An 11,051-nucleotide genomic window follows, 5' to 3' on the forward strand; every position below is an offset into this window, starting at 1 on the left:
CAGTTGTAATGCAGAACTGTAGTTTTTGGTAGATGCAGATTAAATGGCGGTGGCAGCACTGTTGCACTTAAAGGTCCAACATGTGGTCCAATAAAAACCCAAAACCAGCCACAGAGATTTAAAATTAAACCCATAAAGAGAGTTTTACAAATCTGAACGAAATCACTGCTTATCACTCTGAGACCCAACCCTTGGTTGCAGACTTTAATCCCAGTTGGCAGAGGGATTTTTGACAAGGAAATGATCAAATTTAGCTGAGTTTATGTTTTGATTTTTCTTAAACTTTGCTCGAAAACAGTTGTGGTTCTCGCAACCGGGAACTGATCGGGACAAGTGGTCAGGCAGAAGCACATTCAGTACTGCTTCGTTTTGCAACCATGGGAAAAAACTGAAACAGTAACTCAAACAGGTTTGTGTTTCAGGTAAACTACTGTATTTTGTTAGATGCCTTGGACAGATGTGCTGGAGCGTACAGAAATGTTTTACATGCAACATTACAGACACCGAGGTGAGCAGAAGCTACTCTTGCTGCTGGAGAATTAACTGAAGGAAAGACTCTGATACACAGTTGTGTTCAAAATAATATAACTGTGCTGGAAAAGAGTCAAATAAAGCTCAGAATGCTTTTAAAAGCGTTTATTCCCGTCAATGCAAATGCCTCGGCAACATGGCCCATTCTATTCAGAACGACAACAAATGGATCAAATTTGCCCTCCGTCTATACAGAAAGTGATAGAAAGAGAAGGAGGAAGTTCAGTAAAAGAGCAGTGTTTGCATCTTCTCATTTACTGTGTAAACCTAGAAATACTTAGACTGAGCTTTCCTGTTAGTTACTGAAATAATACTTAAGTTATAAAAGTCAATTTTTTTTGACAAATCTGTGTTGTGTGGATTCTACCAACGTTCATCAAACTTTTCCACATATTCCAGGATAATTGGACTTCACACACCAGGTTCTCTGTATTTTGGTGTGGAAATGCAATATTTTTCCAGTTTTCCATTGTACTGTACAGAGGTCACAGTGCCACTCTTTAAAGCTGCAGTGTGAAATATTGTCTCACGTATTTGTTGACATTATCACTATGGTGTAACAGTTCAATATTAAATAGATAATCTGAAAAAATAATTAACTTCTCTGCCTTCCCCCAGTGCTCACCAGTAACAACCAATCAGAACCAGGAGGCGGGTCTTAGCGCAGTCAATTATCCGCATCAATATGAAAATTTATTATTTATTAGTTTTCCATTGTTAAATCAACTTTCTATTTACACCATGCTGTTCTTCTGACTGCATTTCACTCAGATTTGACAGGAAAGCTCCATGACCATGTTAATTTTGAACAGGTCAATTTTAATTAATTACACAGAAACAGTAAATGACATGTCTCGACTGTGGGCTCTGTTCGGTTTTTGTTACTGTACCACAGCTGCTACTACATAGAAATATAATTTTGACCAAAACCCTTGTTTGATCCGGTTAGAGATCTTAGACTGCAGTTACTTTGAACACAACTGTAAAAAATAAATAAACCAGGAACAAAGAAGGAAACATAAATACAGAACACGTTCAAAGACCTGCTAGTGTAAGACATAATGTATAAGCATGAAAAACACTCCTGCAATGTTTCTGTTAGTCTTAGTTAATTTCAGCTTTAAAAGCTTTGTCAGGTGAAGGCTTAGGTTGCTGTGGTGAATCTGTCCTCCTTTGCAGTTTTGCAATGTTGTTCCACAAAACTCTCATAATTACAGATTTGTTTGCTGCAGCTTTCAAATTAGAAGTGCCAGAAGGTTCAGATAATTATCAGAAATGAGAACGTTATTAGGAAACATGTAATGTTTGGTGTGAAAGCCGTCGTATTTACTCTGCAGCGTCTCTCTGCTGGATTATTTGGGTCTTTAATTGACTTCAGTCTGCTTTTGTTTGAGCCGTTTCAAACTCTGCAGGTGTGAATGGTGACTGTATTCTTGCACTGCTGGCAGCGGACTGAGCAGCACCAGGAAAACTTGCAGGAGCAGCGCTGCACCACCTCGGCCCGGCCCGCTCTGTAGCCGGGCCCGCAGCACACCAGCTCACAGCCGTCTGGAGCCAGCCGGGACGTTCCTGAGGAGGATTTAAAAATAGCGGCCATGTTGGTTTTTAATGGGGGTGGACAATAAATGAATAGCAAAATACAGTTGTTTACATTCATTATATGCATTTTTTTCACTGTCTGACATGAAATCTACACAAACTTTTCCTGTTTTATGTCAACTGGGATTAAAAAATGTTTTTCTATTTGCTAAGTGCCAGAATAATGAGAGAGAGAATTTTTTAAGGTGATACTCATTGCTTTCTTCGGTGGCTCAGTTACACCAGTTCTGTCGAGATGAATGGACCAAAATTCCTGCCAACTGTCGTGAAAAGCTTGTGAGAGGATATCCAAGACGTTTGACCCAAGTCATAAAGTTTAAGGGAAATCAGTGGTACCAAATACTTATAAAGTGTACTTACATTTTTGACTTTGAAGAAAGTAATAAAAGTTGCCTTTAAGCATTCTCTCTCTTATTATTGAAAATAGAAAAAGAATTGGTAATCCTAACTGACTTAAAACAGGAAAAGTTTATTCTGATATTACATCAGACACCGTGAAAAAAATACATATAGTGTATGAAAACTTATGGTTTCAGCTGTATATCGAGATGACGTGATCAATATCAATTGATAATTCGTCTGATAGAATCTTCAATATTCAATATGTAGAATATTCCCTGAAGTCCGATTCAGAACCGCACAGCATTCTGGGAGATGTAGGCAGATGAAAGGGTTTGTCAGCAAGCTAAAGAAAGGTTGTTGGTATCAACTAACTCATTCTTTGGTTGCCTAGCAACAATTTGTTGAGTAACTTGTGGTTACCTAGCAACAACCTGTTAAGTAACTCCAGCAGTTTAAGGTTTTGCCACTGTGCCTCATGACTGCTTAAAAGTAAAAAACAACGACATGGAATGAAAACTGAATGAAACAGGAAAGATCATGCCAATAGTTTGGCAACATCTCAGATGTTTAAAACAAAAAAACTAATCAATAATTATCAATATTGACCGATGTGAAATGTTAAAATTGTGACACACTTTTCAGCCATATCATCCAGCTTTAAAGTGCAATTCCACGAACTGAAGCTTCACAACTGGGATCGTTTGTTTCTTAAATTTACCGTTGCATCTTCTTCCAGCAGTCCCTGGGATGCCGTTATCTGGGTCAAGGTGGCAGAAGTCTGGGGAGGGTGCCACATACACGAGGTCTCTGGCAGCAGGGGGTTTGACGTAGGGGTCACGAGGGAGCAAAGCTGGCCTGGACCCAATACGAGTCAATCGGACCTAGAAGAGCGAGGGTTTATCATTATTTTTTATATTTTTATTTACTTTCAAATAAATAAATATCCACACACATCGTTGTCTTGCAGTGTTAGAGGAAAAATACAGCAACACTCATTATTTCTTTCCAAATACATAGTTCAATGTGACGTCAGAGTTCCTGGAGCTTTGTAGCTGACGACCATCTTGGTAGGTATCTGTAACTAACTGTCATGACAGTTGCTATGACAACGATAAACAAGTCACATTCTGTGTCTCATGTGGGTCGATCCCAACAGCAGCGACTTTGTTAATGTCTCTCTCTTTTGGACATTGGTCAAAAGTGTCAATATGTTTTCTTTTTTTGGTCTAGAAGCCACGGTTAGTCTTTGCGTTGTGCTTGCCTACCAAGATGGTGGTTCAGTGGCACAGATCACTGTTTGGTTGAATTCACCTTTCAGCTTAGACATCAGGATGACTAAAATATAACACTGCTTCTTGCGGTTCTCAGATTTTAACAATAAAAGAACAGAACAGTGGGACAGGTTGTAAATTTCTTCACTCCAAGATCCTTTCACCTTACACCCCTGCCGTTTTAGACTCTCTCCCCATCCTCTCAAGCAAATATTTAGTCAATATTTAAACTAAATCAGATCTTAATACTGAAACAGAAGCTTCTTGTGTATCGAGCTACAAAAACATGAGCAGAAATCATGTTCTGATACCTCTGTGGCTCCATCAAAGCGTTCCTTGAGTACAACTCCAACACGTCTGAATGGGGGCATGACTTTCCAGCAGGTTTTTAGCTCACAGGAGCCAGAGACACCGTGACATTTACACTCTACCTGCATGTTGTGCAGGATGGCCTGTGGATCAGAGTATGTAAAGTCTTACTTGGTGCACCATTAACTACCAAAATGGGGAGTTAAATCGGACTTCAACACTGCAAACCTTTCGACCGGCCTCGTTGTTGTGGAGGTTCATGAGTGGGCGTCCCGCTGACAACCCCTTGGCCCGCTCAGGTTCATCCACAAAGGTTTGAGAAAACGCCACGCCATAGGACAGGTTGTCACTGCACCCTGACCACTGGAAGCCTGTGGGAAGACAAAACCGTGGACAAGTCTCTCCAGGGATATTTTGAGTTATTTACAGATTCTTAAAGTGTGGATTCTACGCTTTCCAGTGATGTCAAACATATGAAAATGAAAAAATAAATGAGTAAGATATGGAAATATGAATGTTGGTACTTCGAAAGTAGGATTTCTGAGAAAACGGCACTAAAAGTTTATCCCCAAATCTGCTGAACAACATAGAGGTGTCCTCTCCCTCAACTGAAGGAGCTCTCCTTCTCAGCTCCTTCAGACTAGCCAGCAGCAATTAGCAAACACCTGGTAGAACTGTGCATCTGCTCAGCTCATGATACGAGCTGCTTCCCAATGAAACGCTGGCGAAAATGTTCTTTAAGGGTTAATAGAGGAGATCCGTTGTGATGACTTCCTGAAGGCAGCTTCATTCAGATTTTTTTTTTTGCAAGGTCAAAGACGCAATTTCAAAGCGTTAAATTATAAAGTAACATTTCTTTTTAGTCATGTTTGATAGGTAAATAAATAGCTTTTTTTTTTTACAACTGAACGTATTGTAGTTACTTAATTATGCTTAAAGTGGCACTACATGCCTGTAAAACACATAATATCAACTCTTTAAGATTGACTTGATAAAACAAGAGTAAAATATTTACTGTTGATTGATTGATCTAATCATTTGAATCAGGTGTTCTGGAAGAGAGATAAATCTAGCATATGTAGGAGACCAGAATTGAGAAACACTGACTTATGTTCAGAGTTGGAGAGAGTACCTGAAAATTGTACTCAAATAGTAACTGATCAAATTATCAATCATTCAATATTTAAAAACTACATAATCAGACGGACCAAAAATATTAATTTAAAGTGAAAACTTTGGTATTTTAAGGACCAAAATTATAATAATTCATGCAAGTAACAAAAAATAAGATCAGTTTCTTTACTAATAAACTTTTGAAACTTCAACAAAAACTGTAGTGCGTGTCTGTATCTGGTGAATTTGTATTTAAAACATGTTTGTTCTTCTGCCAGTGGATAGAGAATCCACAAATTTATTGTTCGTTGTTATTTATTATTGTTGTATGTTTATTCTTATTACTTTATTTATTCATTTTAATTTTTATTGTGTACCATGCTGGGACAAACAAAAATGTCCCCCCTTATAAAGTATAATTATGTTATCTTATCTTATTATCTTAAATATTACTTAAGTAAGTGTAACAATACTTCATAATAAAATTACTCAAGAAAAAGTAAAAAGGACAGCGTGGGGAAAAATACTTTAAAAAATTTTGCTCAAGCAAATGTAACTACCCAACTCTGCTGAATGGACGTTAGATGATGAGGAACCAAACTGTTAAAATTAACAGCAGCTCCTCTGCCGTTTGATGCTCTGTGTGACTCACAGTGGAGATATTTTCCAACAGAGATCAAGCTCACCTTCAGGGCTGACGCCTCTGACCTTCCTGTCGCAGCCACACCTCTCCAGCTCCCCACGGGTGCAGGCTCGGGTCACGGCCACCGCCACTGCTGCTGAAGACAGAGCGTGCACAAAGGCTGCCTCACGAGTGCCTGGCACCACAACAGCAGCACAAAAGAAGAAGAAAAAGAAACAGGGATCGCATGTTTTAAAACTCAGTAAAGGCCTGCTCCTCCGTGTCATCTCAGCGAGGGACGCACCTTGATTCATGACTCTTCCGAAAACGTTGATCCCACGTGGCGCAGTGGAGCAGTTCCAGCGGCGATTCCTGAACTGATGCTGACACTGACACAAAGCGACAGAGTGAATTTCTCACAAGACGCCTGATATCTCTAATCTCTGCTGTAATACCTCTTCTATGACCATTTCTGCTGCTTTGCGTACGGACTCCATGACCTCCCCTCTCGCCCTGCACACCCCCACCTGCCCTGGGGTCAGCCCCCTCAGCCGGGCGCATGGAGCGGCACCAGACACGGCTCTGGAGCGAGGCAGCCTCGCCAGGGAGCTGCAACACAAAGGCGGTGAATGTGGCTGTGATTCCCCACAGGTGTGAGTTGCAGACAGGGAAGATGGAGGGGGTTAAACTAAAAAAATCAGAGGCAGAGTGGACAGAGATGACGGCAGAGAGAGAGAAAGGAGAAAAGGTCACCAACTGAGAGAGACAAAGAAAGAGCGGGGAGCTCCTGAAAGAGATTTAGAGACATGTCACCATCTTTTAAAAGTTATAGCATGACAAACAAACTCTTTCTTTCGGTCCCTCCCAGTTCACGCTACACTTACAGCCAGTTGGTTGCCATGGTGGTGTGGGTGGTGCATAGCAGCAGCAGCAGCAGCAGGAGGAGGAGGAGTGGTGCCGAGAGATTGACAGGTGAGACAGTTGGCATCAGACTGTCTGTCCGTCTGTTCGTCTCCGTGCTTCAGGCTGGGTCGTTGGACAGAAGGCTGTCCGGCTCCACCGTGGAAGTGCTCTGTCCTGTCTGTGTGGCAGTGAGGGTTTATGGTTCTGATCCCGAGTCAGGGGACGAGCCCTGCACGTCTGCTCAGAAGCAAGATAAATTAGTGTCTTTTCTATCATAAAAGGTGATCAAACAACAGGATGTTGTGATTAGTATAGACAAATTTATTGTTGTATGTAATGCTTCTGTTCCTGAATAGTAAACACTGTATGCTGGTGGTCATTACTATCAGATTTTAGTTTAATTTGCGTATAAGACAATAAAAACAAAAACAGCTGTGCAGGACAAGATCCTATAGTCTAATAAGACAATTTCCTCTGACATTTTTCTTAATTCATAGCAGCAGGAATATAAAAAGTTTCACAACATTTGAAATTCATACTGTTTTAAAAGTGTTTTTAAAAATAGATTTCACTAGTGGATTGAAAATCTGTTGGTAGGTTAGCTCAAACAGAGGGTCATCTGTATTCAAGTGTACTTTGCTTAATTTCTGCTCTGCATATAATGGTAAATATAGCCACTGTGTTATGTGGAGTAAGTCTGTAAAAAAGAATAATGTGTAAAAAATTATGATAGTCAGTAGCTAAGTGAACATACTTACAGCTAAAAAGAGATGTACAATAAAAAAAAATCATGTTAAGTATTGTGAAGATCTTGTATTTTGTAAGGAGAGGAACAGATAAAGATAAATAATCCACTAGAGTCAGATACGCTTTTATTTTGGTTGCAACAAATATCTGATTATTTCTTTTAGTTGTATAAATTCACATATGTTGAAGATAAATCTTATCGCAATTCGAGCTATACTGTGGCTGGAGAACCAGGTGAACATTTGTTGTTAGGCTTTCAAGATGAAAGTTTGTGATCGCAAACTGTTTATTTTATTGTTTAAAAGAATTTGTGAGGAACACCAGATGAAACTAAATAAAAAACCTGTATTACTTTTTATTTTTGCAAAAAACAGTTGAAAAACAAAATCCTGAAGCATTTGAATTATAATGAAACTGGCTGATATTTTCTGTGAAAAATGTTAAAAATAAAATATAATAACATTAAATTTTACTCACTGGAAACTTTATTTCAATGGGGACTTTCTTTGAAATAATAAAACATAATAGAAGTGTGTGACCAGAACTAAATCAAAAACTAAAATCCTGTCAGACTTTGTAAACTCAAACTAGACTAAAACTAAAATTAGAGATTGCTAAATTGTGACTGAAAATGAATTCATTTTTAGTCAAAAGGTTATAAATAAAAATAAATTAGCTAAATTTGTGGTAACTATTGTGTTTTGGAAATGATCATAATTTGACCCTGCAATTCAATTCTGCACACTTTGTGTGTGTGTGCGCGCGTGTGTGCGCGTGTACGTGCGTGTGTGCGTGTGTGTGTGTGTGTTTTTAAAGTCAGCAAATAAAAATACTTACAGGGTTGTTCCAGAAACTGCAAACTCATCTTTAGAAAAATCAAAATATGTCCACATGTCCCAGTTGAAATTTCCAGTTAGAAAAATTCACCTGAAATAAGGAGAAAAAAATGTAATCCACAAGGATTTGATGAATAACTGCAGGGTTTTTTTTTTTTCATTCAAAGGAAGACTTTAAACAAAAAAAGTGTCATTTTTCATTGTTTTGTCTGTGTTGTCCCATGAAAACAAATGTGTGCATGCTGAGTTGAGACAGCAGTGATGTGTGAGAGCAAAGCAGATGGGAGTGATTGGTTTTAAAGGAGGAAGACAGTATGGGTGGGAGAGGGAGGGCTGCCGTGATCCAGGGTGTGGAGTGCTGCAGACAGGAGGAGGAGGAGGAGGAAACTTTTGAAAAACGTGATAATTGTGATAATTGTGATAATTGTGAGTATTAAAGCTGTAAAATATTCTACTTGCTTGTCAGTAGTCCTGAAATCTGGGCCTAAATCTAAGGCAGATCAACAAAATCCCACTAAAATACGACTGCATGTGGACTTCTGTGCATGCAGAGTTTCTTTCAGCATCCTTGCATGTTTGTCTGATCCACAGAAACACTCAACTATAACTGAGCTGTCTGATTTTTATTCTGTTTCCCTCCAAACTCCTCTGATCAGAAAATACAACGCAGCATTTTGCATTTTCATACAGTACATGTTTGCATGTGAGAAAGTGTCTTACCTAATGTTTAATTTTCCCAAACTTTGTCGCTCATTTTACGAGTTTCCCCCTCCTCTTCCTCCGTGTTCCCCACATCTGCCCCCTGGTTCTCCTTCTCTCCCACTCCCTATATTGTCTTAGAAGAAGGGGTGACATTTAGACAAGGGGAGGAAAACATACTGCCGACAAATATTGGAACTGAGGCAAATAAATCACAAGATAGTAGGGAGCGAGGGCATCAGGAGAGAGCAGATAGTCGCACCAACAGCGGAGTTTGTCACAAATCTGAAAATAAAACATCTTGGTGGAATCAAATGTTCTGTCTTATCCTTTTAAGACAATGCATTAGCAACTTCTTTTGTATTATTTACAAATATTTGAACTTCAGCAGTCGGTGTAGCTGCACTTCCTTAAAATTTACGCAGTAGTTTCCCCTCCGTCTGTCTCGGCCTGTTTGCTCAGACTGGGATGTTCATAAATAAGGAGGTAATAAAACAGACGCTTCTGATGACAGAATAATTCTCACAGGATATTGTTGATATTGCTGGGATTCAGAGGTCTTATCTGTGCTCCTGTTTGAAAAAAATACCCAGATTTATGACACATTTTATGACATTTTACTACATTTTACTACCTTCGCTTAATTACAGTTTTAATTGCTTATGTTCTGTTTATTTCTCTGTTGTTGTTTTGGTAGCATAGCTACAGCGTGAACTAACAGATTTTGTCTGCTTTTGAGTAAACATGAGTAAATACAAAATGTAATTTCTAAATTATTATTTAATTTATTTAGGAAAAAAGCTCTCCAAACTAAACTGGCTCAAATAAAAGGTGATCAAATCGTGAATTAGCTGTGCATAAGCCTTTGTAGGGCTCACTTGCCTCAGTGAAAGTCAATGTTTATGATTCAACAATAAGAAAATTATTTATGGAAAATATAATTACAGTGACAGTAAAGCATGGTGGTGGCAGTATGATGGTCTGGGGCTGATTTACCTGCTTGTCTTGCTGTAACTGATGGAACCACAACTTTCTCCCTCCTGTAGAAAATCCTGAAGGAGAATATCCAGCCATCAGTTTCTGACCTTTGCAAACATATAAGTGAAGATCTGGGAACGGCATAGTCAAAGTTTCTACTCAAACCTGATTGAGATGATGTCCCTTAAACTGACTACTTACTCAAAACCCCACAATGTGGCTGAATTAAAACAATTTTACAAAGACTTTGCCAAAGTTCCTCCTCACTGTTGTAAAAAAAAAAACAACTAATTACTTGTTATTGCAAATGCTTTTTCTCATGAATTAAATAATTATTTGAACATTTGTCTTTACTCAGGTTGTCTTTCCCTTATAATTAGTTTGAAGGTCGTAAACATTAATGTATGACAAAAACAGAAGAAATCAACATGTTGGAAAATAGTTTTTTTTTTGCAGCAAAACATGTTTTCAGCTTTTACTGCTCCTTCACAAGAAAGAAACAATTACAAAAATCGGTACAGTTTGATAAAAACTTTTCCCTCATAGTCAGCACAAATCTTCAAATTTACATTTTGGCAGCAGGAACTTTATCAATGGTTGTAATGTGTTTGCATTTGCTATAGAATATTTTATTTATAATTAACTTTTCAGATGAAATTCACAACAGCTAAACTTGGTGATTCGGACATAATTTTTTTTTGTGTTTTGCTGCTGGAAAACTCAAGACGTCACCACAGACTTTCTCCTGACAGATCCGTCTGCACACTTTCTCATTCCCCCAAATTTCTCTGCTCGCTCTCCTCTGTCTTTATCTGCTGAGACGGGCGACTTCTTGCCTCCTTCTCTCGGTCCTCCTCATGTCGTATTCCTCCTTTGTGTCCCCCGTCTCTCCAAGTGACGTCCTCTGTTGTCTCCCACAGCAACACCATGGTGATGAGCTTGGCCACCGTCACGTCCAGCGCCTCTGTTATGCTCGTCCCTTCACCCCCTCTCTCGTAAATAACTTGCCCTCTTTTTTTTTATCTTTATCGTTACCCCGTTTTGTAGATGTTTTATCATGCTGACATGGTCTGGTGGTGATTGACTGTAGCCAAGAGACGC

General features: G+C 39.0%; 1 protein-coding gene across 1 annotated transcript; it reads right to left on the reverse strand.

Annotated features, from left to right (window-relative positions):
- Positions 1-621: 621 nt before the first annotated feature.
- Positions 622-10,204, reverse strand: wnt4b (wingless-type MMTV integration site family, member 4b). The gene is made up of 9 exons (XM_008431420.3): positions 8,275-10,204; positions 6,672-6,927; positions 6,243-6,396; positions 6,092-6,176; positions 5,852-5,983; positions 4,281-4,423; positions 4,055-4,195; positions 3,191-3,353; positions 622-2,100 (listed from the first exon to the last, which is right to left on the reverse strand). Exons 2-9 carry the CDS (start codon positions 6,773-6,775, stop codon positions 1,931-1,933), a joined length of 1,092 nt encoding a protein of 363 aa, XP_008429642.1. The 5' UTR covers positions 6,776-6,927; positions 8,275-10,204; the 3' UTR covers positions 622-1,930.
- Between the last annotated feature and the right edge of the window lie 847 nt (positions 10,205-11,051).

This window comes from Poecilia reticulata, chromosome 16, assembly GCF_904066995.2.
Source record: "Poecilia reticulata chromosome 16, P_reticulata-male-v2, whole genome shotgun sequence".
NCBI lineage: Eukaryota > Metazoa > Chordata > Actinopteri > Cyprinodontiformes > Poeciliidae > Poecilia > Poecilia reticulata.